The sequence below is a fragment of the Mesoplodon bidens genome, assembly GCF_964165515.1.
Source record: "Mesoplodon bidens genome assembly, chromosome: X".
NCBI classification, from domain to species: domain Eukaryota; kingdom Metazoa; phylum Chordata; class Mammalia; order Artiodactyla; family Ziphiidae; genus Mesoplodon; species Mesoplodon bidens.
Genome location: NC_138163.1, coordinates 68,937,617 through 68,961,886, shown reverse-complemented (window position 1 = coordinate 68,961,886; position 24,270 = coordinate 68,937,617). Strand labels below are relative to the sequence as shown.

Sequence of the window (24,270 nt, the reverse complement as noted above, 5' to 3'; positions counted from 1 at the left end):
TGAATCTCTACGTGGCCTTCAGAAAGCAAGAAGGATGCAATAAAAAGGCCACATTGGCTTAGAACAGCTCTGAGCATGTGACAGTCAGGAACCCCAAACAGCTCCTCAGAATAGGCAACACAGTAAATCACAAGGGCAGGGATTAGGCTCTCAGTAAGTGTGGGTTGAATATCCTAAAAAATGTGTAGTCTGTCACTACACTAAATGGTGCCAGGTCATTGTGCTGTCCGATGTAGGTTTGCATTTTAGGTATTTGTCTCTCCCCTTTCCCATAAGGATATGAACTGTCACTTATGTCTAATGACACCTCTGAAACACGGCTTTTGCAGAAGTTGATAACGTTTCCTATATCTTCTAATAAGATGCTTCTAATACACTCTGAGCATGCTAGAATTTTCTAAAATAAGAATGAATATGCTCTAAATAAGAGAATGAGGGATTCCTCTATGTAAGAAGCATGCTGATATTATCCCATAACTCTCATAACTTCCATCTTGTCTGCCCTTCTGTTGAGTGGATGGCTCTGCTGCGGGTTACAGATTACACAGATTGCCAGATAAGTCACCTGCAGTGAGGTATTATGCTACTGGGACTATTTTTAACCTGCAACTGATGATACTTCTCTGTAACCCGCAAAATTATCACTCAAATGTCTTTTTAAATGGCAAAATGCCTTAAAAATGACAACCGTGGGCCTCCCTGGTGGCGCAGTGGTTGAGAGTCCGCCTGCCAATGCAGGGGACACGGGCTCATGCCCCAGTCCGGGAGGATCCCACATGCCGCGGAGTGGCTGGGCCCATGAGCCATGGCCGCTGAGCCTGTGCATTCGGAGCCTGTGCTCCGCAATGGGAGAGGCCACAACAGTGAGAGGCCCACGTACAGCAAAAAAAAAAAAAAAAAAAAAAAAAAAGGCAACCGTGCACCCAAACTGAAGGCCATTTTCTAGACACTTATTACTATATCCATTTTTAAAAATAATTGTCATGATTTTTTCATTAATTTTTTTTTATATTGAACTCACTATATCCATTTTTGTCCTCTCCCTTGAGACTCCATTTGGCACTCCTTCCTTATTCCATTTTCTTCTATATTTTCCATGGTTCAAGTACTTTATCTTATTCTTCTGCCTTTGGGTGTTCAAGTGATATTTCCTGTATTTTGTAATCAGGAGGAAATGGGCTTAACTAAGAAAATACATACAAAACTTTATTTTCCCATAATCTCTTCAAAACATGATCTTAAGGAAAACGTTGTGTTATGAAGAATGAAAAGAAATACAAATTAATCAAGGTCAAAGGGGTTTAAAATATTATCCACAGATTATTTTACTTGATAAAGCAATTGTCTCTTGATGACCTTTAACTAGAATTAATCTGCTAAAAGAAAAACTGCATCTCATCACCTATTTCTTCATGTTTCTGATACATGCATGATTAATTCTGCTTTTGTTATTAAAACTGAATCTTTGAAACACTGATTTTTCTATGATTTACTCAAGCTAGTACATCTAGTAAGGCAAACACATCTTAAAGACCACTTTCAGCAAACTATTTCAGAACAGAAATATTCCAAACACATTAAAAATCATTCTTATTCAGTAATGATTGGAATTATTGGATTCATTTATTTGGGAAATGGCTTTTATCCAATTTTTCCACTTTGACTTACCTAAAAACAAAGCTTCATATCACAAATTTAAACAATGTGCTTGAAAAGTAAAATTGTGTTCACTAAGTGATATGAAAAACTTCTAACTCAAATAAGTTCTTCCCATACTTTGAGAAATAACATTACTCTCATGGAAGTAAGTCTAAAATGAATCTTTTTCCAAATACACCAGATACCCCTGATGCAATTTTCTGGATCACTCACAGAATCTTCCTACCTCTATCATAACGGACTCTAACAGGATGGATGTAATCCATATTATGAACTGAACTAGAAGGCAAAATATGTCTTATATAAGAATTAACAGCACTTAATGATAAGAATTAGCACTCTTATCAATTAAAATTTGAATCAAGATAAGAAAAAGTATCTTAATGATTCAAAGTAATTTTTAAAACACCCTAAGTGCCAAGGTAAAACAACAACAACAAAAAAGGCAGTAACATAGGACCCAAGTATGGTATAACAACTATTCTAAACTGGATATTGTTCTAGGTTTTAGGATAGACTGGAGAGAATAAATAGCGTCTGCTGACTCCTTCCAGTTCTCATCCAACATCTGTTCATAGCAGCTACAGCAAGGTTATCTGTAGCCATGCAGTTTTCAGCTTGAGAATAAACATGTCCGTGCTGTTTTGAAAACAATTACCCAGGTACAACTAGAATAAGATAATTTTTGGTTAGACAACACTGGAAAGGTTATCTAGTTTACCCTCCTTATGTTCAAAAACAAGGAAACTGAGGCTCAGAGAGATTAAGTTCCTAGCCCTAGCAACTCACACAGTTAGTTAGTGGCCAAGCAAGGTCTAGAACCAAGTTTTCCCAATTATTTCTATTAATATGGGTTAACTCTGAGGGTCAGAACCACTGATTCTCCTTCTGGTATGGAATTGACCTTTGGAAATTTACCGGCTGTGTGATCTTGAGCAAATTGCAACCTTTCTAAGCTCTTTTGCCTCCTCTGTATAGTGTAAAGAATACGTACTCTAACAAGGTTGTTGTGAGGATTATATACGGCTTGTAAAGTGCTTAGCACGTCGATTAGCAAATAATAAGCATTCGAAAATAAGCAGTTATTATTTTTACTCCCAACCTGGAAACATGGCTGCTCCTACTGTTTAAGAAGACAATGAACTGAATTCATCAACACAACGGACAGAGTCTCAACCACCGGGGTTCCCCAGCCTACCACGTTCTGTAGACAGGAGAAAACCCCACCCAACAAACTATTTCACCCCATCTAAAATCCACCCTTTACACTGTTAAGAAAAACAAAATACCAACTGCTGCCAAATGTTTTCTGCCACGTGTTGTACGTGTAATTTGTCGACTAGAAATTGCAGGGGGAGTTCTGGCACCACCCAAAACATGAAGAATAAATGATGGGAAAACAAGGGGAAGATAAGATCACACACCTGAACTGGACTCACAGACGCTTGTTCTCAGCTCATTTAGCTGTGGGTAGATAGGTGGGTGGTATAAAGCAAAATGATTTCTTTCAGCACCATAAAGCAGGAATAATGGCCACCACAACAAATTACAGCCCCCTAGGCTTCTCAGCAAAACATAAAAGAATCCGTTTCATCGCCTTAGTAAATTAAAATGTACACGGGCAACAACTGAGTAACAAAATGTATCCGAGCTGCACTGCACCCTAGGATTATATAAATATATGAAAAATTCCTATGAAATGGCGAGACAAAATGATGGGGTATATCACCTTGAAATTAACAAGGAGGAAATCATGTCATGCCAAAGGTGTCTCCATTGACAAAATCCTCACCCTCCGTTCTCATGACACTGCAACCCCACCTCCCTCTAAGGAAATTACAGGAATCACCCGCAGCAACCAACCTCAGCAATCGACATCGACCAGATCGACCCCCACTCAAATGGCGCTAAGCACCGCGGGTCTAAGCCCCTCCCTGCAGCTGCCAAGTCCCGCGCTGGCTCCAGACTACTTCGCTTCCTTTCCGTCCTCCCTCTCACGCTCGACCCCCAACATTTCTCGCCGACTCTCGCCACTGACAGAGAAGGTAGGAACGGGAAAGACTTCCTACACTTTGTCCAGGGAGTACCAGAGCCACACATACCCGTCCCTATTACGACCACATCAAACTCCGAAGGTAGATTATCCGCCATCTTGACAGGAAACGTGTCATGTGACTATTGCTTGTGGAAAAGAGATCAAGTTAAGCATTGCCGTTGTAGAAGGCGGAAGGGAAAACACTGCATTCTGGGTATTGTAGTTCCTGGGTGGCGGGTCCAGATAGGCGGCTACAGCATTGTATTTGAAATGTTTTACGCGAATGTTAAAAGCTCTATTCATTTTCCAGGCTGAGTGCAGTAGTGCATTTAGCCTGGAGTTTGGGGGTAGAAAAGAGTTGTAGATTTTTACTCTGATGGCCAGGATGAATGTGGGAAGACCTGGGAACCCCTTGACAATGATGAAGCAAGAATTGTTAGGAGACAAGGAGGGCGGAGTGAAATTGAAAGGGGATTGCTTTGTGAAGAAAGGAAATTTTCATTCCAGTCTGGAAACTGTTTGTTTCCCCCAGCATGTCTGTATTTTCGTTTCGGCCTGCGAGGCATAATTTTCACACCAATACCTTCAAACTCTATCCCTTATCTTTTTTTGTCTCTGTCTCCCCAATGAAAACCCACGAAAAATCTCGCCCTAGCTTCGCCAGAATGGAACCGTCACTGCATCTGTATTTGCTCTAGTTAGTCCGATCAGCCACCCTGGCCACATACATATGCAAAATTAGTCTTGCTTTACAGGAGGGAAAAAAGTTATGAAAACATAGTAGTTGCTTGATAGGCGTTTATTGATTCTGAATCTGGTTTTATATATGTATACAAGGAGTTCATACAAGATTTTCCCAATAAGGTACCGCAGAAATGATCAAGGTAAAGTGGCCTTTATATTCAAGTGATTGTATTTGTTGAAGAGGATTTAGATTGCCTGTGCCAAGCAGCTAATGTAGCTCTGATAAATATTTTCAAGGTCGACCTCCTCCCACCCGTACCCCCAGCCCCATTATTTAAAATGCTTTGCTGTCTGACAATTCCAAAGTAAAAAAGAGGTAGAGAATGCATGGGAGGGAGGGAGGGTAATTTTTGGATCCCAGAAATTCATTGTGTAGTTATTTTACCATTGGTTCAAGATAATTCAGAGAGTGTAGTGGTGGACCTTCCCTTACACCACCTGACTGACCTCTGAGCTGTTTGTGGTTCCCCAGTCACACTGTTGTTCCTTCATCGTGGAATGATCTTCCCGTTCTCTAGCTAACAATTATCCCCAAGGCTCAGAGTCATTTCCACCACCTCCTCTTACATTTCCTCCCTATACTGGGTTATATTTCCCTACATTGTGCTACCTCTCTGTCATAACCTCCCATATTGCACTGAAAATTATTTCCATTTATGTTTGTTCCTATACTGGACACATATCCCCCAAAATACATACCCAGATATACAATACCCTAAATTATAAGCCCCTATATGACAAGGATTGTGCCTTACTTATCTTTTTACCCCCTGCATCTAACATAAGCCTGGTGTATAGTAGGAATTCAGTAAGTGTTCGCTGAACTAAGCTTGGCTTTGATTCCCCTAATAGATGGTAAGTACTATAGTTTCAGAAATTTCCTAACAAATATAATCACACTGTGAAGATACAACTCATTAACTCATTTAATTTTCCTTAAATACTCATTGAGTACCTACTATGTGCAAGGCACTGATTTAGATGCTGGGATTACAGCAATGAAAAAACAGACAAAAACCCCTGTCTTCATGAAGTTTACATCTAGTGAAGTAAAACAAAATAAACAAGTAATTGCGCTGTAGTGCTAATTTTCCACTATGTTTTTCCCCAAATTTAAAATCCTTTTCTTCCCCCTGAGGATAGAGAGCACAACCCTCAGAAAGATAAAAGTGACAGCCTATACTTAGCTTCCCTTTCTTTAAAGTTATCACACCCTCTCTGGGCATAGAAAAGATTATTATATTTGAAAAATATAAAGCATCTGCATGGAGAAAATGCTCAAAATACCTTTTCCTCCCAATGTATTTTTGTTAATTTTTTACAAGGCAAAAATGAATGTGGGAGTTGACAACATCAATAAAATAGCATAAAACAAAGCAGCTTAATTGCTGTCTATTCTATTATTCTAAGGACATCTATTTTGGAGAACTGAAATATTTTATTTGGATAAATCACAATACAATGAGATGATGGATACCTACAATTTGACTACCCTGTTAAATCACTGTGACATTGATTTTTTACTTAATGTTTTCTTGAATTGAAAAATCACAATTCCCTGCATTTACCTTGTATTCAGAAGTTTATTCAAGTGTGGGATCTGATGTATCATATTTTTACAAACCAGTAATTTAATGGTCTCCTCCTATGCCTTTTCTTTGAGCTCCAAATCCATATATCCAACCCCTTACTCAGTATCTTTTCTGAACATGTCCAATACTGAATTCCTGAATACTTCATCTCCACTCCCAAACCTCTTCATCCAGTGTTCCCCAGCTTAGAAATGGTACCACCTTCGCAACGGTTACTCAAGTCAAAAACTTAAGGATCATCCTTGATATATTACTCTCTTTCACCCTTAAACCAATCCATCAGCAACTCTTGCCAGATTTATCTCAAAGATATATTGTAAATATATCCACCTCTAAATCTGTTCTGCCCCCATAATCTCTTCCTAAACTGCAATAGATCCCAGCTGGACACCTCATTCATGCTTGCTTCTCCCCAGTCCACACCCCACACTGTCGGTAAACTTTTAAAAATTCAAATTTGATCATGTTCTCCTTTACCTAAAACGTTCATGATTGCCTATTGCTCTTAAAATCTACTCCAAGATTTTCAACGTGTTGTAAAAGGCCCTGCTGAACTCAACAGTCTCATCTCATACCTCTCAATTTTCTCTAAGCTCCAGCCATATTGGCTCTCCTTCCTTTCCTCTGATATCCCATACTCCTTCCTACTTCAGGACCTTCCCACATGCTCTTCCATGTGCCTGAGGTAAACTTTGATCCTGCTTCCCCCTTTCTTCTAGCTTAATCCTCATTTTGCGGTTCATTCGAAACAACACATAATCTGGCAAGTGCCTCGGTCTATCTTAGGATCTCACCCTATACTCCTCCTCTGTTGAACTTTTCATGATGGGAAATATCAAGTTCCTTATGCAATTACGTGTTTCATATCTGCCATCCTCTTAGAAGGTAAGTTCCACAAAGTCAAGGACTGTTCCTATATTGTTCATCATTATATTCCCAGTACATCATTCAGTGTGTGGCAAAAAATAGACACTCAAAAATATTCGACTTATGAGTATATATCCAAAGCAAATAAAAACACTATCTTGAAGAGATATCCATATTCACTGCAGCATTATTCACAGTAGCTAAGATATGGAAACAACGTAAGTGTTCATCAATGGATGAATGAAGAAAATGTGACATATATATGTATACTAGATATAAATATTATTTAGCCTTAAAACAGAAGGAAATCACACAGATGAACCTGGAGAACATTATGCTAAGTGAAATAAGCCAGAAACAGAAAGACAAATGTCACATGATCTCACTTATAACTGGAATTGTGAAAAAAAATTTTAAGTCAAACTCATAGTAGCAAAGAGTAGAATGATGGTTACCAGAGGCTAGGGGTAGGAATAAAGGGGAGCTATTGATCAAAGGGTACAAAATTTTAGTTATAAGATGAATAAGTTCTGGAAACATAATGTACAGCATGGTGGCTAGAGTCAATAATAATGTATTATATACATGAATTTAGCTATGATTGTAGATCTCAAGTGTTCTCACCACACACAGACACACAAAAGGTAACTATGGGAGGTAATGAATATGTTAATTACTTTTAGTATGGTAAGCATTTCACACTGTATACATATATCAAAACATCACGTTCTATACTTGTATACCTTAAATATATGGAATTTTTGTGAAAAAATAAATTTCAATCTACTTAGTGAATGGATGAATAATACGGTGGAGGAATTCTTCAGGAAACAACACAAGAGTACAATTTTTTTTTTAGTTTCTGCTTTATAACAAAGTGAATCAGTCATACATATGCATCTGTTCCCATATCCCTTCCCTCTTGCGTCTCCCTCCCTCCCACCCTCCCTATCCCACCCCTCCAGGCGGTCACAAAGCACCGAGCTGATCTCCCTGTGCTCTGCGGCTGCTTCCCACTATCTATCTACCTTACATTTGGTAGTGTATATATGTCCATGCCTCTCTCTCTCTTTGTCACAGCTTACCCTTCCCCCTCCCCATATCCACAAGTCCATTCTCAAGTAGGTCTATGTCTTTATTCCTGTTTTACCCCTAGGTTCTTCATGACATTTTTTTCTTAAATTCCATATATATGTGTTAGCATATGGTATTTGTATTTCTCTTTCTGACTTACTTCACTCTGTATGACAGACTCTAGGTCTATCCACCTCCTTAAAAATAGCTCAGTTTCGTTTCTTTTTATGGCTGAGTAATATTCCATTGTATATATGTGCCACATCTTCTTTTTCCATTCATCCGATGATGGACACTTAGGTTGTTTCCATCTCCGGGCTATTGTGATTAGAGCTGCAATGAATATTTTGGTACATGTCTCTTTTTGAATTATGGTTTTCTCAGGGTATATGCCTAGTGGTGGGATTGCTGGGTCATACGGTAGTTCTATTTGTAGTTTTTTAAGGAACCTCCATACTGTTCTCCGTAGAGGCTGTACCAATTCACATTCCCACCAGCAGTGCAAGAGTGTTCCCTTTTCTCCACACCCTCTCCAGCATTTATTGTTTCTAGATTTTTTAATGATGGCCATTCTGACTGGTGTGAGATGATATTTCGCTGTTGTTTTGATTTGCATTTCTCTAATGATTAATGATGTTGAGTGTTCTTTCATGTGTTTGTTGGCAGTCTGTATATCTTCTTTGGAGAAATGTCTATTTAGGTCTTCTGCCCATTTTTGGATTGGGTTGTTTGTTTTTTTGCTACTGAGCAGCATGAGCTGCTTATAAATTTTGGTGATTGATTTTGTCAGTTGCTTCATTTGCAAATATTTTCCCCCCATTCTGAGGGTTGTCTTTTTGGCTTGTTTATGGTTTCCTTTGCTGTTCAAAAGCTTTGAAGTTTCATTAGGTCCCAGTTGTTTATTTTTGTTCTTATTTCCATTTCTCTAGGAGGTGGGTCAAGAAGGATCTTGCCATGATTTATGACATACAGTGTTCTGCCTCTTTTCCTCTAAGAGTTTAATAGTTCCTGGCCTTACATTTAGGTCTTTAATCCATTTTGAGCTTATTTTTGTGTATGGTGTTAGGGAATGATCTAATCTCATACTTTTACATGTCCCTGTCCAGTTTTCCCAACACCACTTATTGAAGAGGCTGTCCTTTCTCCAATGTGCATTCCTGTCTCCTTTATCAAAGATAAGTTGACCATATGTGCGTGGGTTTATCTCTGGGCTTTCTATCCTGTTCCATTGATCTATCTTTCTGTTTTTGTGCCAGTACTACACTGTCTTGATTACTGTAGCTTTGTAGTATAGTCTGAAGTCAGGGAGCCTGATTCCTCCAGCTCCGTTTTTCGTTCTCAAGATTGATTTGGCTATTCGGGGTCTTTTGTTTTTCCAAAAATATTTTGAAATTTTTTGTTCTAGTTCTGTGACAAATGCCAGTGGTAGTTTGATAGGGATTGCACTGAATCTGTAGATTGCTTTGGATACTAGAGTCATTTTCACAATATTGATTCTTACAATCCAGGAACCTGGTATATCTCTCCATCTATTTGTATCATCTTTAATTTCTTTCATCAGTGTCTTATAATTTTCTGCATACAGGTCTTTTGTCTCTTAGGTAGGCTTATTCCTAGGTATTTTATTCTTTTTGTTGCAATGGTAAGTGGGAGTGTTTTTTTTTTTCACTTTCAGATTTTTCATCATTAGTGTACAGGAATGCCAGAGATTGCTGTGCATTAATTTTGTATCCTGCTACTTTACCAAATTCATTGATTAATTCTAGTAGTTTTCTGGTAGCGTCTTTAGGATTCTCTAAGTAGAGTATCATGTCATCTGCAAACAGTGACAGTTTTACTTATTCTTTTCTGATTTCGATTCCTTTTATTTCCTTTTCTTCTCTGATTGCTGTGGCTAAAACTTCCAAAACTATGTTGAATAAGAGTGGTTAGAATGGGCAGCCTTGTCTTGTTCCTGATCTTAGTGGAAATGGTTTCAGTTTTTCACCATTGAGGATGATGTTGGCCGTGGGTTTGTCATATATGGCCTTTATTATGTTGAGGAAAGTTCCCTCTATGCCTACTTTCTGCAGGGTTTTTATCATAAATCGGTGTTGAATTTTGTCAAAAGCTTTCTCTGCATCTATTGAGATCATCATACGGTTTTTCTCCTTCAATTTGTTAATATGGTGTATCATGTTGATTGATTTGTGTGTATTGAAGAATCCTTGCATTCCTGGAATTAACCTCACTTGACCATGGTGTATGATCCTTTTAATGTGCTGTTGGATTCTGTTTGCTAGTATTTTGTGGAGGATTTTTGCATCTATGTTCATCAGTGATATTGGCCTGTAGTTTTCTTTCTTTGTGACATCCTTGCCTGGTTTTGGTATCAAGGTGATGGTGGCCTCGTAGAATGAGGTTGGGAGTGTTCCTCCCTCTGCTATATTTTGGAAGAGTTTGAGAAGGATAGGTGTTAGCTCTTCTCTAAATGTTTGATAGAATTCACGTGTGAAGCCATCTGGTCCTGGGCTTTTGTTTTTTGGAAGATTTTTAATCACAGTTTCAATTTCAGTGCTTGTGATTGGTCTGTTCACATTTTCTATTTCTTCCTGATTCAGTCATGGCAGGTTGTACATTTCTAAGAATTTGTCCAGTTCTTCCAGGTTGTCCATTTTATTGGCATAGAGTTGCTTGTAGTAATCTCTCATGATGTTTTGTATTTCTGCAGTGTCAGTTGTTACTTCTCCTTTTTCATTTCTAATTCTATTGATTTGAGTCTTCTCCCTTTTTTTCTTGATGAGTCTAGCTAATGGTTTATCAATTTTGTTTATCTACTCAAAGAACCAGCTTTTAGTTTTATTGATCTTTGCTATCATTTCCTTCATTTCTTTTTCATTTATTGCTGCTCTGATCCTTATGATTTCATTCCTTCTGCTAACTTTGGGGCTTTTTGTTCTTCTTTCTCTTATTGCTTTAGGTGCAGGGTCAGGTTGTTTACTCGAGATGTTTCCTGTTTCTTATGGTGGGATTGTACTGCTATAAACTTCCCCCTTAGAACTGCTTTTGCTGCGTCCCATAGGTTTTGGGTCGTCGTGTCTCCATTGCCATTTGTCTCTAGGTATTTTTTTAAATTCCTCTTTGATTTCTTCAGTGATCACTTCGTTATTAAGTAGTGTATTGTTTAGCCTCCATGTGTTTGTATTTTTACAGATCTTTTCCTGTAATTGATGTCTAGTCTCATAGCATTGTGGTCGGAAAAGATACTTGATACAATTTCAGATTTCTTAAATTTACCAAGGCTTGATTTGTGACCCAAGATATGATCTATCCTGGAGAATGTTCCATGAGCACTTGAGAAAAACGTGTATTCTGTTGTTTTTGGATGGAATGTCCTATAAATATCAATTAAGTCCATCTTCTTTAATGTATCATTTAAAGCTTGTGTTTCCTTATTTATTTTCATTTTGGATGATCTGTCCTTTGGTGAAAGTGGGGTGTTGAAGTCCCCTACTATGAGTGTGTTACTGTCGATTTCCCCTTTTATGGCTGTTAGTATTTGCCTTATGCATTGAGGTGCTCCTATGTTGCGTGCATAAATATTTACAATTGTTATATCTTCTTCTTGGATCGATCCCCTGATAATTATGTAGTGTCCTTGTTTGTCTCTTCTAATAATCTTTATTTTAAAGTCTATTTTGTCTGATATGAGAATTGCTACTCCAGCTTTCTTTTGATTTCCATTTGCATGGAATATCTTTTTCCATCCCCTTACTTTCAGTCTGTGTGTGTCTCTAGGTCTGAAGTGGGTCTCTTGTAGACAGCATATATATGGGTCTTGTTTTTGTATGCATTCAGCCAATCTGTGTGTTTTGGTGGGAGCATTTAGTCCATTTATATTTAAGGTAATTATTGATATGTATGTTCCTATTCCCATTTCCTTAATTGTTTTGGGTTCGTTATTGTAGGTCTTTTCCTTCTGTTGTGTTTCTTGCCTAGAGAAGTTCCTTTAGCATTTGTTGTAAAGCTGGTTTGGTGGTGCTGAACTCTCTCAGCTTTTGCTTGTCTGCAAAGGTTTTAATTTCTCCATCAAATCTGAATGAGATCCTTGCTGGCTAGAGTAATCTTGGTTGCAGGTTTTTCTCCTTCATCACTTTAATTATGTTCTGCCACTCCCTTCTGGCTTGTAGAGTTTCTGCAGAGAGATCAGCTGTTAACCTGATGGGGATTCCCTTGTGTGTTATTTGTCGTTTTTTCCCTTGCTGCTTTTAATATGTTTTCTTTGTGTTTAATTTTTGACAGTTTGATTAATATGTGTCTTGGCATATTTCTCCTTGGATTTATTCTGTATGGGACTCTCTGTGTCTGCTGGACTTGATTAACTATTTCCTTTCCCATATTAGGGAAGTTTTCAACTATAATCTCTTCAAGTATTTTCTCAGTCCCTTTCTTTTTCTCTTCCTCTTCTGGAACCCCTATAATTCGAATATTGGTGTGTTTAATGTTGTCCCAGAGGTCCCTGAGACTGTCCTCAGTTCTTTTCCTTCTTTTTTCTTTATTCTGCTCTGCAGCAGTTATTTCTACTATTTTATCTTCCATGTCACTTATCCATTCTTCTGCCTCAGTTATTCTGCTATTCATCCCATCTAGAGTATTTTTCATTTCATTTATTGTGTTTTTAATCATTGCTTGATTCATCTTTATTTCTCCTAGGTCCTTGTTAACTGTTTCTTGCATTTTATCTATTCTATTTCAAAGATTTTGGATCATGTTTACTATCATTATTCTGAATTCTTTTTCAGGTAGACTGCCTACTTCCTCTTTATTTCTTAGGTCTGGTGGGTTTTTATCTTGCTCCTTCACCTGCTGTGTGTTTTTCTGTCTTCTCATTTTGCTTATCTTACTGTGTTTGGGGTCTCCTTTTTGCAGGCTGCAGGTTCGTAGTTCCCGTTGTTTTTGGTGTCTGTTCCCAGTGGCTAAGGTTGTTTCAGTGGGTTGTTTAGGCTTCCTGGTGGAGGGGACTAGTGCCTGTGTTCTGGTGGATGAGGCTCGATCTTGTCTTTCTGGTGGACAGGTCCACGTCTGGTGGTATGTGTTGGGGTGTCTGTGGCCTTATTATATTTTTAGGCAGCCTCTCTGCTAATGGGTGGAGTTGTGTTCCTGTCTTGCTAGTTGCTTTGCATAGGGTGACCAGCACTGTAGCTTGCTGGTCGTTGAGTGAAGCTGGGTGCTGATGTTGAGATGGAGATCTCTGGGAGATTTTTGCTGTTTGATATTATGTGGAGCTGGGAGTTCTCTTGTGCACCAGTGTCCTGAAGTTGGCTCTCCCACCTCAGAGGCACAGCACTGACTCCTGGCTGCAGCACCAAGAGCCTTTCATCCACCCGGCCAGGTACTTGGGGAGTTTCTTGCCTTTTGGGTGGTCTGAGGTCTTCTGTCAGCATTCAGTAGCTGGTCTGTAGGATTTGTTCCATGTGTAGATGAATTTCTGATGTATCTGTGGGGAGGAAAGTGATCTCTGTGTCTTACTCTTCCGCCATCTTGAAGAGTACAATTTTAAATGGGAATAAAATGAGTTCCTTGCCCAGTAAAATGTTTCATCAGCAGGTTTTGTGTTTATAATTGAACAGGTAATACACACGTGGTGAATAAAAAATTAAATCAGCACAGAATGTCATACAAAGACATATTAGTAAGTCTCCATACCCTCATGGACCCCCTGTTGTCTTCCCCAGAAATAAACACTGTTATCAGTTTCTAGTGAATCCTGCTAAAGATTGTGTGTGTGTGTGTTTGTGTGTGTGTATGAGGGGAGCGGTAATCCCTTTATTTCTTTTTTGACAGAGACAGTAACATGCTGTAAACATTATTCCTTATTTTACACCTTTATTTTTTCGTTTAATACATATTTGGGAGATCCTGTATTCTCAGTACATATAGGGGTGCCTCATTTTTCATGGCTTCCTGTAATTCCATTATATGGATATGCCATGATTTATTTAATATTCCTTTATTGATGGATATTTAGTTTTTTCTAGTCGTTTGCTACTGTAAGTGGTGCTGCAATGAACAGCCTTTTCTTAGAGAGGCAATATAGGATAATGGTTATGAGTTCAGGTTTGAGTCCCTATTCCATCCAGCTGAACAGTCTCAGGTAAATTATTTACTCTCTCTGAATCTCAGTTTCCTCATTTGTAAAATGGTGACAATAATATTACTAACCCTCCAAGGTGGTTATGAAGGGTAAATAAATAAAGTGTTTAAAACTACATTTGACTGGTAGTAAGCACTCAATAAATATTATTCTTAATAGTAGTAACCTCAGCAGTAGTAGTCATTATGAGCATGAGGGAGGTAACAACTTTCACCAATCTGATTGGCAAAAATGAAAATATTTGATAATATGGTATTGGTAAATGCATGGGGAAGTGGGCACACTGATACATTGCTAATAGAAGTCAAAATTAATATAATTTTTTGGATGGTGATTTGGCAATATCTGTCAAAATATTAAATGTATATACTGGTGATTTAGCATTTTCTAGTTTGGACTTTATCCTACTTGTGAACTTTTAAATTCTTATTTGTGATACTATAACGCCATATTGATCATTTAAATATTTTTCTGATCCTTGAGTTTCAAATTCGTGTGATCAAACAATAACTTTTTAAACAAATAACATTATAGTAACTTCTTTAAGAGACCATATTTATTTAGTGTAGAAAGGGAGGAATTATTCATGATTCCTATCTTTTGCTCACATATGTTTAGTTTCTTCTTTGTAATTTTCTTGTGGTCTTAAAAAACTTATGTTTATTCTTTTAGCTGTCATTTATATTTTTGTGAAATGGTGTTTATGAAACAAAATAGAAAAATAAATAACAGAGGTAGTTAATGTACCTGAAAAAAATGACGTTTTATGTTAATAATTATTTTGACATGCAGTACCATAGCATAGATAATCTGTTCTCAAAAAATATATAAAATGTGTTCCCTCCAAGATGGCTTGGGAACTGAACATATATACATATTTAAGAAAGGCTTATATAAATTCAAGAATCATAAGTTCATGGATAGGAAACTTTGTTCACTGAACTATCCCAAGCATCTAGAAGAATGCTTGTAATTGAATAGGAACTCAATAAATATTTCTTAAATGATGAAGGGGTGGAGAGCTATAATTTAGTAGTGAAATCCCTTTCACTACCATGGTTAACCTCTTTCCCAAAGTGTGTTCTGGGAGGAGAAAGTAATTCTTCAGGATATTAATAGGGGTTTCATGATCAAATACATTTAAGGAACAATTAAATTTAAATGGTTTATTTACTGGAGGACTCTTCAAATCTTTTATAATAAATATACATGTGAATTATGAGGATTTCACAATAACTTTTAAGCCACAGAACACACTTTAGAAAACACTGGGCTGGAACTGGTCTGATCCAGAATGGCATTTCTTATGTTTTCATAGATGATGTTATTGCCCCATCATCACTAGGACATGCAAAAGAATTTCTAGGAGTGGTAATGAGCCAGATGAACCAGAACTATTATATACTCTTCCCAGATTTCAGTGTTTTTAGTACAGTTTATGATCCAGCAGTCACATAATTTTACACACACACACACACACACACACACACAAATTGAATCCACCACAGTAGAATCTCATTCTTACCATATTGTAGAAAACCAAACTAACCAGACACTGATCTTCTACTGTATAAACTAAAGCAAGAGTGTCATACAAACCATCAAAACTCTGAGTTCTTTAAGAGAGCTTCTTAGAAAATAGCTATGTCTGTATGAATGTATAGCTCTTAACACCCCCCCAAAAAAAACAAGCAATAACAGTTCAGGAAGTAGATTATTAACATCTTACTACAAGTTCCAGACTTACAAAGGAAAGTTTTTAAAAATGAAGACCTAGTGTTAGAGCTTGCTTTGAATTAAAAATTTTCTGTCTAAGCCTGTTGTTGTAGTGGTAACAAAAATTCACAAGCACAAGTGCTCTGGACAATAAAACATAGCTAAAAGTGGAGAAAGTCCAGTCTACTGGAGAAAACAACCTGAAATTATACAAAGTAGAACTTTTGTGAGCACACAAACTATCTCAGTTTTACAGTATACACAGATGAAGTCAACTTAGACTTTTCCATTTCAAATAAGTATAAATATTATTACATCCATTTTCTGCTGTATAAAATTCAGGTTCTTTGAGTTCATGTTCATTTCCATCTTTAAAAAGTATTCAGTGTAATCACAGGAATCATTTCCACTATATCAGAAATATGTTTTAAGTGCTAGTTTTAGTAACAAGATGATTATTTGTAGTAACTATTGTATTTGTCAGTTTCTTCAAAACAGAAATTTTCAGAACACGTTGGCATTTTTTCATATTCCTTACAAAAAAAACAATAAACTTAATAATTTTGTGGGAATTTCATGAACAATTACAGAAAGCCTTGCTGCTCTTCTTTTAGCTGTTTAATTGTAATGTCATAGTAACAGAAAGCAGCATACCCAATTCTGCATGGATGAATAAGCACATTCAATAAGGAAGATTTAACAGAGTAAATCAAACACTGGATTAAACATTTTATGCATAACAGACCACAAAATGGGCATTCATTTTACCAATGGATCCTTGGCATTAGAAGCAAATAGAAGTGCATACCAACATAATTAAACTGAATATTCAGTGGCCTGATTGTAAAGTTTCCCTATATTTTATCGAACTAATATCCAGTTAATTAGAGTTGTCTAAACATACTCAAGCACACACAATGAAAAGATTAAGTATAAACATTATTCATTTGCATTTCATCATTCAATAAAATAATTTGTTTTCTTCTGTTTTATTATCCCCAAAGTTTGAACGCAGCAAATTTTCTGTTTGGTTGCACAAAGTAAAAAGTTTAGACAAACACATGGAAATCTGCAATATAGGATGGGATGGCTTCCCATTTAATTGTATTTGATTTTTCATTTTTGATAAAAAAATTCTTATTTAAAGAGATAATCTCAAAGGGTGAGCTATTTCCCCCCAAATTTGCTGACACAACATTACATCAGTATTTATAACATGAATATTCATAGTAAAATTTTAAAATATTCTATAATTTGTACCAGTAGTCTCTCCTATTATTTGTGTTTTATTAATACAGTTTGTTTTTACTATAATACATAGTATTACTATAATACATTCTCATTGCAAAAGCATTTTAAATTAGTCTTTTTCAGGAAATGGTTGAACAACTTAAGATTCTGATCCTCAAGGATAATGATTTATTAAGTCTATGTATGACTCAAACCATTAGGAATAGAAAGAATCATTTCATATTTGGACTAATTTTGTGACAAGTTTGAATATGGTGAGGTCATTTGAACCATATTTTACATTCTCTATAGGTATAGAATGGGAGTCTTGAGAGAAATATATGAAATACCTACTAAAAAGCAGGAATTGTCTCTGTATTTCTGTAGTACCAATGTCTACCATTGCCACTGTACCTCCTGGGAGCTACCACTCCTACATCCTTCCAAAAGGCAGCAATCATGTTTTAAATACCACACAACTTCAAGCCTCTAACCATTGGAGGAAAAGGAATAAAGCTGACCAAAGAGAATCCATGGCTTGCCAAGATTTATGCCTAGACTTGAGGCCTGTTTAAAAAGATAACCCAGGCCAACCAGATTCCCTGTTCGGGAAATTCTAAATAAATGACATAGATAGAAGATACAGTATAAGAGAAGCTGAAAGAAGTATTGAGATTTGTCTTGATGTAAAGTGGGCTGGAGCAGCCATTGTGTAAGGCATCCATGTTGTATATGGCCATAATCAAGATAAATAGGCTACCTGAAGAAAAGGCGTTGTTCTTCAAGAGGAAGTCAACTGGTAGAGAGAAAGGAGAGTGGAGGAGACCTGCAAAGAGAAGTACAGGTGCCATGAGAGCAAGAGCAAGTTCCCGCCCTTGTGAGGAAAGAGTTGTGTTATCTGTCCCATGATGATTGACTGTGTTTTGTTCTTTTATCCTCCAGTTCCAGCAGACTCCAGTGTATCTTTACAATAACACCGCCTTTTCTTCACGTAGCCTGGGTGAGTATTGCTACCAAAAGAGTTTTAATTAAAAGATTTTAAAACACCCATGTAACCAAGGACAAATTAGCATATGTGCCCTATAAAATAAGAGACAATTACAGATGGTTCTCTGCAAACTATTTCTCCACCCAAAAATTACAGCTGAAAGCGGTTTTTATTATCACCATTCAAATATTATCACAATTCAAATTTAAATAGTGATCAAGAAATCATAGGATGAGAACAGATCTTAAGAGATAATCTATCTTTTGCCTTCAACCCAGTTCATAGCCAAATTATTGCAGGTGGCTGGAAGAAACTATTATATTTTGAATACCTCTGGAGATCTGTATTTCATTATTTTTTGCCCATTTCTTAACTGTTAGGAAACAACCACTGCAATGCTGGTTTCTATAATGTTTAATATTAAGTTTGGAGTTCTAAGTGATGTATTAATGACTTATTAACATATCATCATGAAATGATTGAATATAAAACAAGTGATGTCAATTCAGCCTAGCATTCAAAACCCTCCATACAATGGTCTGAATATAAGCATGATATCAAGGAGTCTGTGAGAAATGTTATAGAACTATCAAAACATATGAAATCAGCTGCATTAATGGTGAAAACTCAGAGTCCTAATTGCCCTACTGCAGTATACAAATTACAGGTTTTCATCAAGACAGAAAATTGAAACTGTGGTAGCCAGCCTCCAAAATGGCCCCAATTGGTCCCACATCCTGGCATTCATGCCCTTGTGCAGTTCTTTCCCATGTAAACTTGGTTGACCTGTGTACAAATAGGATTTTGTGGAAATGATGGAGTGTGACTTCAGAGGACAGGTCATTTAAGACACTGCAGTTTCCACCTTACTCTGTCTAGGATCACTTGCTCTGGGAAAATCTAGCTGTCAATTTATGAGGACATTCAAAACTCTGTGGAGAGGTCAATGTGGCAATAACTTCTGTCCACAGGCAGCAAGGAACCAAGGCCTCCTGCTAGCAGCCATGTGAGTGAATGAGCATTCTTGGAAGTGGATCTTCCCTTCCCAGTTAAGCCTTCAGATGCCTGCAACCTCAGCTGCCATCCTGACTGCAACCTCACAAGAGACCTCAAAACAGAGCTCCTCAGCTAAGCTGTTCCTGAATTCTTGATCCACAGAAACTGTGAAATAATAACTGTCTATTGTTTTAAGATACTAATTTCTAGGGTGATTTCTCATTTAGCAATAAGTAGCTAGTAAAAGAAATAAAGCACTATAATCCACCTCAGGAAGACATTTCGATCATGCTGTCTCATGGAGAGAGCTGCCACTGCTACAGCCAAGAAATCTATGCCCCTACTTCATCCCAAATGTTTTAGTCAAGTCAAGCCCTAATCTAACCTTCCCAGCTTTATCTACCATTACTTCTCCACTACCTATACTGTATGGTCCAGCAAAACTGGTCAATTTCACTATTCCTTGAACATTTTTATGCCTCCATGTCTTCATTCAGATTGTTTTCTCTCACTGAAAAGCATTTGTTTTTCCCGTCTTTGCTGTGAAAGTCACATTCCCTTCAGAATTCCTTTCATTTGCCATCTGCTCCATGAAAGCTTTACTGATCTCCCAAACTGGGTGATACAGCTTCTTACTTTTAAGCCCTGTATTATTCAGGACTATTTTAGCTGCAAGTGTCAGAATCGCAAATCAAACTAGGTCAAGAAAAAAGGGAATATATTGGCTCACAAAAGTGGGTTAGCCAAAGGGTAGAGATGATTTAACCATGACTGGATCCTGAGGCTCAAACAATGTCATGATCTCCCTCTTCCCCCACCCCTCTCTCTATCTCTCTCCATATATAAAGGAAGACTCTGACTGTTCATGTCTATCAGGGTCCCAGCAGGAATTGAGGGCACACTCAACCTGCATAATTTGTTCTCAGAGTTTGGGGAAACCTGCAAAGAATTTTGCAGTAATTACAACTGGGGAGAGATGTTATCCTCACTGGACCAGAAGAGATAAGGGGTGGGGATAGTTACATGAGTCCAGAGAGGCTAGCTGTATGGAGAAGGCCACCTGGCATGTGCTGTGACTTCAGTAGAGGGATGCAGCCAATTCACAGCAAACTTGCAAAGAAAGAACCGCAGGAATACATATCCTGGCTGGCCTCATTTTCCTCCCTCCCTTATTTTAATCTCTTGAGGCTCCTCACTGGCTGAACCCAAAAAGAAAACAGAGGACAAAGAAGTCCATTAATTTATTTCATGAAGGTCAGCCTTCCAGGGCTCAGAGCAGAATAGAAAAGTGTAGATAATATCAATAGCTCTGGAGAGAGGGAGGGAAAATATTTAGGACACCCTACTTTGGTCATATGCCCATACATAGACCAATCACTGTGGCACAGGACAGGCTAGTCAGGTTGACCAGCTTGTGTCACATGATCACCCTGGGGGAAGGGGACTGAGGTGGGGGCAAAGTGACACAATAATTAACAGAACCACTAGAACTGTAGATTGATACAAGGGTAGTACCCCAAATGATACTGGATAAAAATGTATGTCTAATGCAAACCCAGTTCTGATTTAGACCTTTTTTGAGGGTATTTATTGATTTCAGTCTTAAGTTCTGACTTCTCTTACCCCACCAATCAGAGTAAAAGCACCTAGAGAACACAACTTATGTGTTTTTTTTAAATCATCTTTGAGTCCCCTGCAGCCTCTATCACAATACCTGGAGCATAACAACTCTTAAATAAAGTTAATGAATATTCAGTTGAAATATCTTTTGTTTATATATTTTGAGAACAGTTAATGGAAATATAAAGTAAAGCATTTATCTTCATTCTATTTTGAGAAGTTTCATATGTTCCAAGTTGGCTCAGAGATGTCTTTTTTAAATGCCTGGTAATGAATGATTTGTATGTTTTTGCTCTTACAAAAAGTTATACCAGAGCTTGCATTGTTGGCACAGATGCCCTTATCTAAGAGTGACATGAGGTTATGATTTACAATCTGTCAGATTTTCTCAGCTGGAAACCCTGCCCCCAAGGTACATTTCCTGCACATACATGGATGCTTTGCTCCATATATTTATGGCCATCTGTTTCTAGGCATTTAGGCATACTAAAAAGTTGGTTTGACCTTTGCCATAGATCTTAAATAATGATGAAGTTGAGAGAGATTAACTGTACTACATGCCATGTGTTATTTCTCCTAATAAAACTTTGAAATGTTTAAATTATCAATACATACACTTATGTGCAAAAAACTATTTGTTAGTGAAATGAAATAGTAATTAATATCTTTATTATCCTGGAGATATACTTTTATTTTAATAAAATCACAGATCTGTGCAAATTTCATAGAAGTGGCATGATTTGACTTGTCATAACGTAACATTGGGGCCTCCCTGGTGGCACAGCGGTTGAGAGTCCGCCTGCCGATGCAGGGGACACGGGTTCGTGCCCTGGTCCGGGAGGATCCCACATGCCATGGAGCGGCTGGGCCCATGAGCTATGACCGCTGAGCCTGCGCATCCAGAGCCTGTGCTCTGCAACGGGAGAGGCCACAGCGGTGAGAGGCCCGCATACCACAAAAAAAAAAAAAAAAAAAAGTAACATTGACAAAATTTTGCACATAATCTAATAAATATTCGTTTAAAATCACCAAAAGGGGGCATCATTTTTGAAACTAAAGTTGTAAGTTTGTCTTTGCTTTTCCTTTGCAAACTGCCTGGCTCCATTAGGACCTAGTCTTAGAATAAGAAATAGTGTCATGGCAGTTGAGGTATGAGTAATGTGGGAAATGTTTGTGACCACAATCATACAGTTGTGAGAAGATGTGCAAACACCGATATAAAATGGTCCTAACTTTGGATTTGCTGTAATTAAAAGGGGAAAAAATAAATACTTCAGTTTATAAATGCTATCAAAATTATTCTTTCTTGGGCTTCCCTGGTGGCGCAGTGGTTGAGAGTCCGCCTGCCGATGCAGGGGACACGGGTTCGTGCCCCTATCCCGGAAGATCCCACATGCCGCGGAGCGGCTGGGCCCGCGAGCCATGGCCGCGGAGCCTGTGTGTCCGGAGCCTGTGCTCCGCAACGGGAGAGGCCACAGCAGTGAGAGGCCCGCGTACAGCAAAAAAAAAAAAAAAAAAAAAAAAAAAAAAATTATTCTTTCTTATTTATCCTCTATTTCACACATCCACTTACTCCTTTATTATATTTTCTGTTGTGAGTCTTTTTATTCTAAGAAAACATCAAACAGCTTCTACAAAAAGATATTTTTAATGTGAATATTCAGTCTCAATTATATATTTCCTATGATACAAGCTCATAGGTGTTCTGAATTCTTGTTTAAAGGATCCAACCTATAGTAGGCCTTCAGCTTCTTCTTCAATATCTTTATTTTATTGTGTTTTTATATAGCTCTTTCTTTGCATCTGCCTCTCATTTTATCTTTCCCTAATCCTATGTGGCACATTTCTTTTTCCTTCCATTCAATGAACATTTTAAAAGCACCTATTATTTTCAAAGATGAATAAGAGAGATGAAGGGTCATGATGGAAAGGATGGACACACACACAGATGTTTTATATAATATCAGTCATAAGATGAGTATGATAAGAAAAGTGTAAATAAAATAATATGAGCCTGAAGAATAAAGATCTATTCATTCTTTTTTAATTAATTTATTTATTTATTTGGCTGTGTTGGGTCTTTGTTGACAAACACGGGCTTTCTCTAGTTGTGGCAAGTGGGGGCTACTCTTTGTTGTGGTATGCGGGCTTCTCATTGCAGTGGCTTCTCTTGTTGCAAAGCACGGACCCTAGACACATGGGCTTCAGTAGTTGTGGTGTGCGGGCTCAGTAGTTGTGGCTCGTGGGCTCTAGAGCGCAGGCTCAGTAGTTGTGGCGCATGGGCTTAGTTGTTCCACAGCATGTGGGATCTTCCCATACCGGGGCTCGAACCCGTGTCCCCTGCATTGGCAGGCATCTTCTTAACCACTGCACCACCAGGGAAGTCCCAAGATCTATTCATTCTGCCAAGAAGGATGGGAGAATGCATACAGGAGATGGTAGCATTAGGGTAGGCCTTAAGGAAAGAATAGAAATTAAACAGATGGAAATGAATGAAACAGGCATTATCAACAAGAGAGAAAACATGATCTGGGATATGGAGGCAGCAAAGTGCATGAGCTTTGAGGAAAAGAATAGACTTATGTGGTTGTAGTATGGAACATGGGGAAGAATTGGTTAAAAATGAGATTTTAAAAGTAGTTACAGTGAGATCATGAGGAACTTGAAAGAGAGGCTAAGAATTGTGGACTTTATAGGTAACTGGAAGCACTGAGAACTTTTGGTACAAGCAAAGGTATAATTATATCTTTAGAAGAAAATTCTGCTTGTGGTATGAAGGATACAGTAGAAAACAGGAGATAGAACGATCAGTTAGGAGGCTATTGCAACAACTGAGGAAAAGAAAATGAGTAATGAAACTAGGGCAGTGGCAGTGAGAATGGAATGAGAATGAATTTGGGAGACTGATCAGTAGAAATGACACACCAGTCAATATGTTGTGGAATGGATGTGAGGAGAAGTAAGAAGTCAAACTTGACCCTAGGTGATTGGAGGATGGCAATGAAGCCAAAGAAGATTTTATCAAGGCTACCATGTTGCCCAGTTCTAGGAGGCACCACTGACATTGTGTTCTATATAAATGGCATCCTCTGGAGTAGTGCAACACACAGCCTGCACAGCTATAAGCAGGGGTCCTGGTTTCTGTTTCCCTCCTTTATTAAGAAAGTACCATTTACTGTTATTGACCAATAGAAATTTTAATGACATTGATTTCTGAGATGACAAGTAAGCCATATAGTAAAGCGGAAATAAAACAGTAAGAGAATAAAATTTAGGGAACAGCAAGTGAACAAGTTGAATAATAAACCATTGAAGTGACTAGGGATGTGTGTTTAAATGTTATTTATGCATCAGTTTATTATGCTGTTTCATTTGCATTGTTACAAAAAGCAGTTGTCTGGGACTAACAGTGGACTTTCAAACTAGTGTTCTCAGGGTTTAGGACAAAGCAGAGTTTGTTTTAACAGCTTTATTGAGAAATAGTTCATATACCGTAGAATTCATTCATTTAAAGTGTACAATTCAATGGGTTTTTAGTTTTTTCACATAGTTGTGCATCAACACCATTTTAGAACATTTTCATCACCCCGAAAAGAAACTCCATACTCTTTAGCTA

General features: G+C 37.7%; 1 protein-coding gene across 3 annotated transcripts in view; it reads right to left on the bottom strand.

The window, feature by feature from the left end:
• The window catches only part of CHM (CHM Rab escort protein), a 201,503-nt gene extending 197,685 nt beyond the window's left edge, over positions 1-3,818 (bottom strand). For all 3 annotated transcript variants that reach the window (XM_081222066.1, XM_081222067.1, XM_081222068.1), the window contains exon 1: positions 3,762-3,818. In XM_081222066.1, the coding sequence (XP_081078192.1) occupies positions 3,762-3,810 (49 nt within the window). In that variant the 5' untranslated portion in view covers positions 3,811-3,818. The remainder of the gene's footprint in view (positions 1-3,761) is intronic.
• Between the last annotated feature and the right edge of the window lie 20,452 nt (positions 3,819-24,270).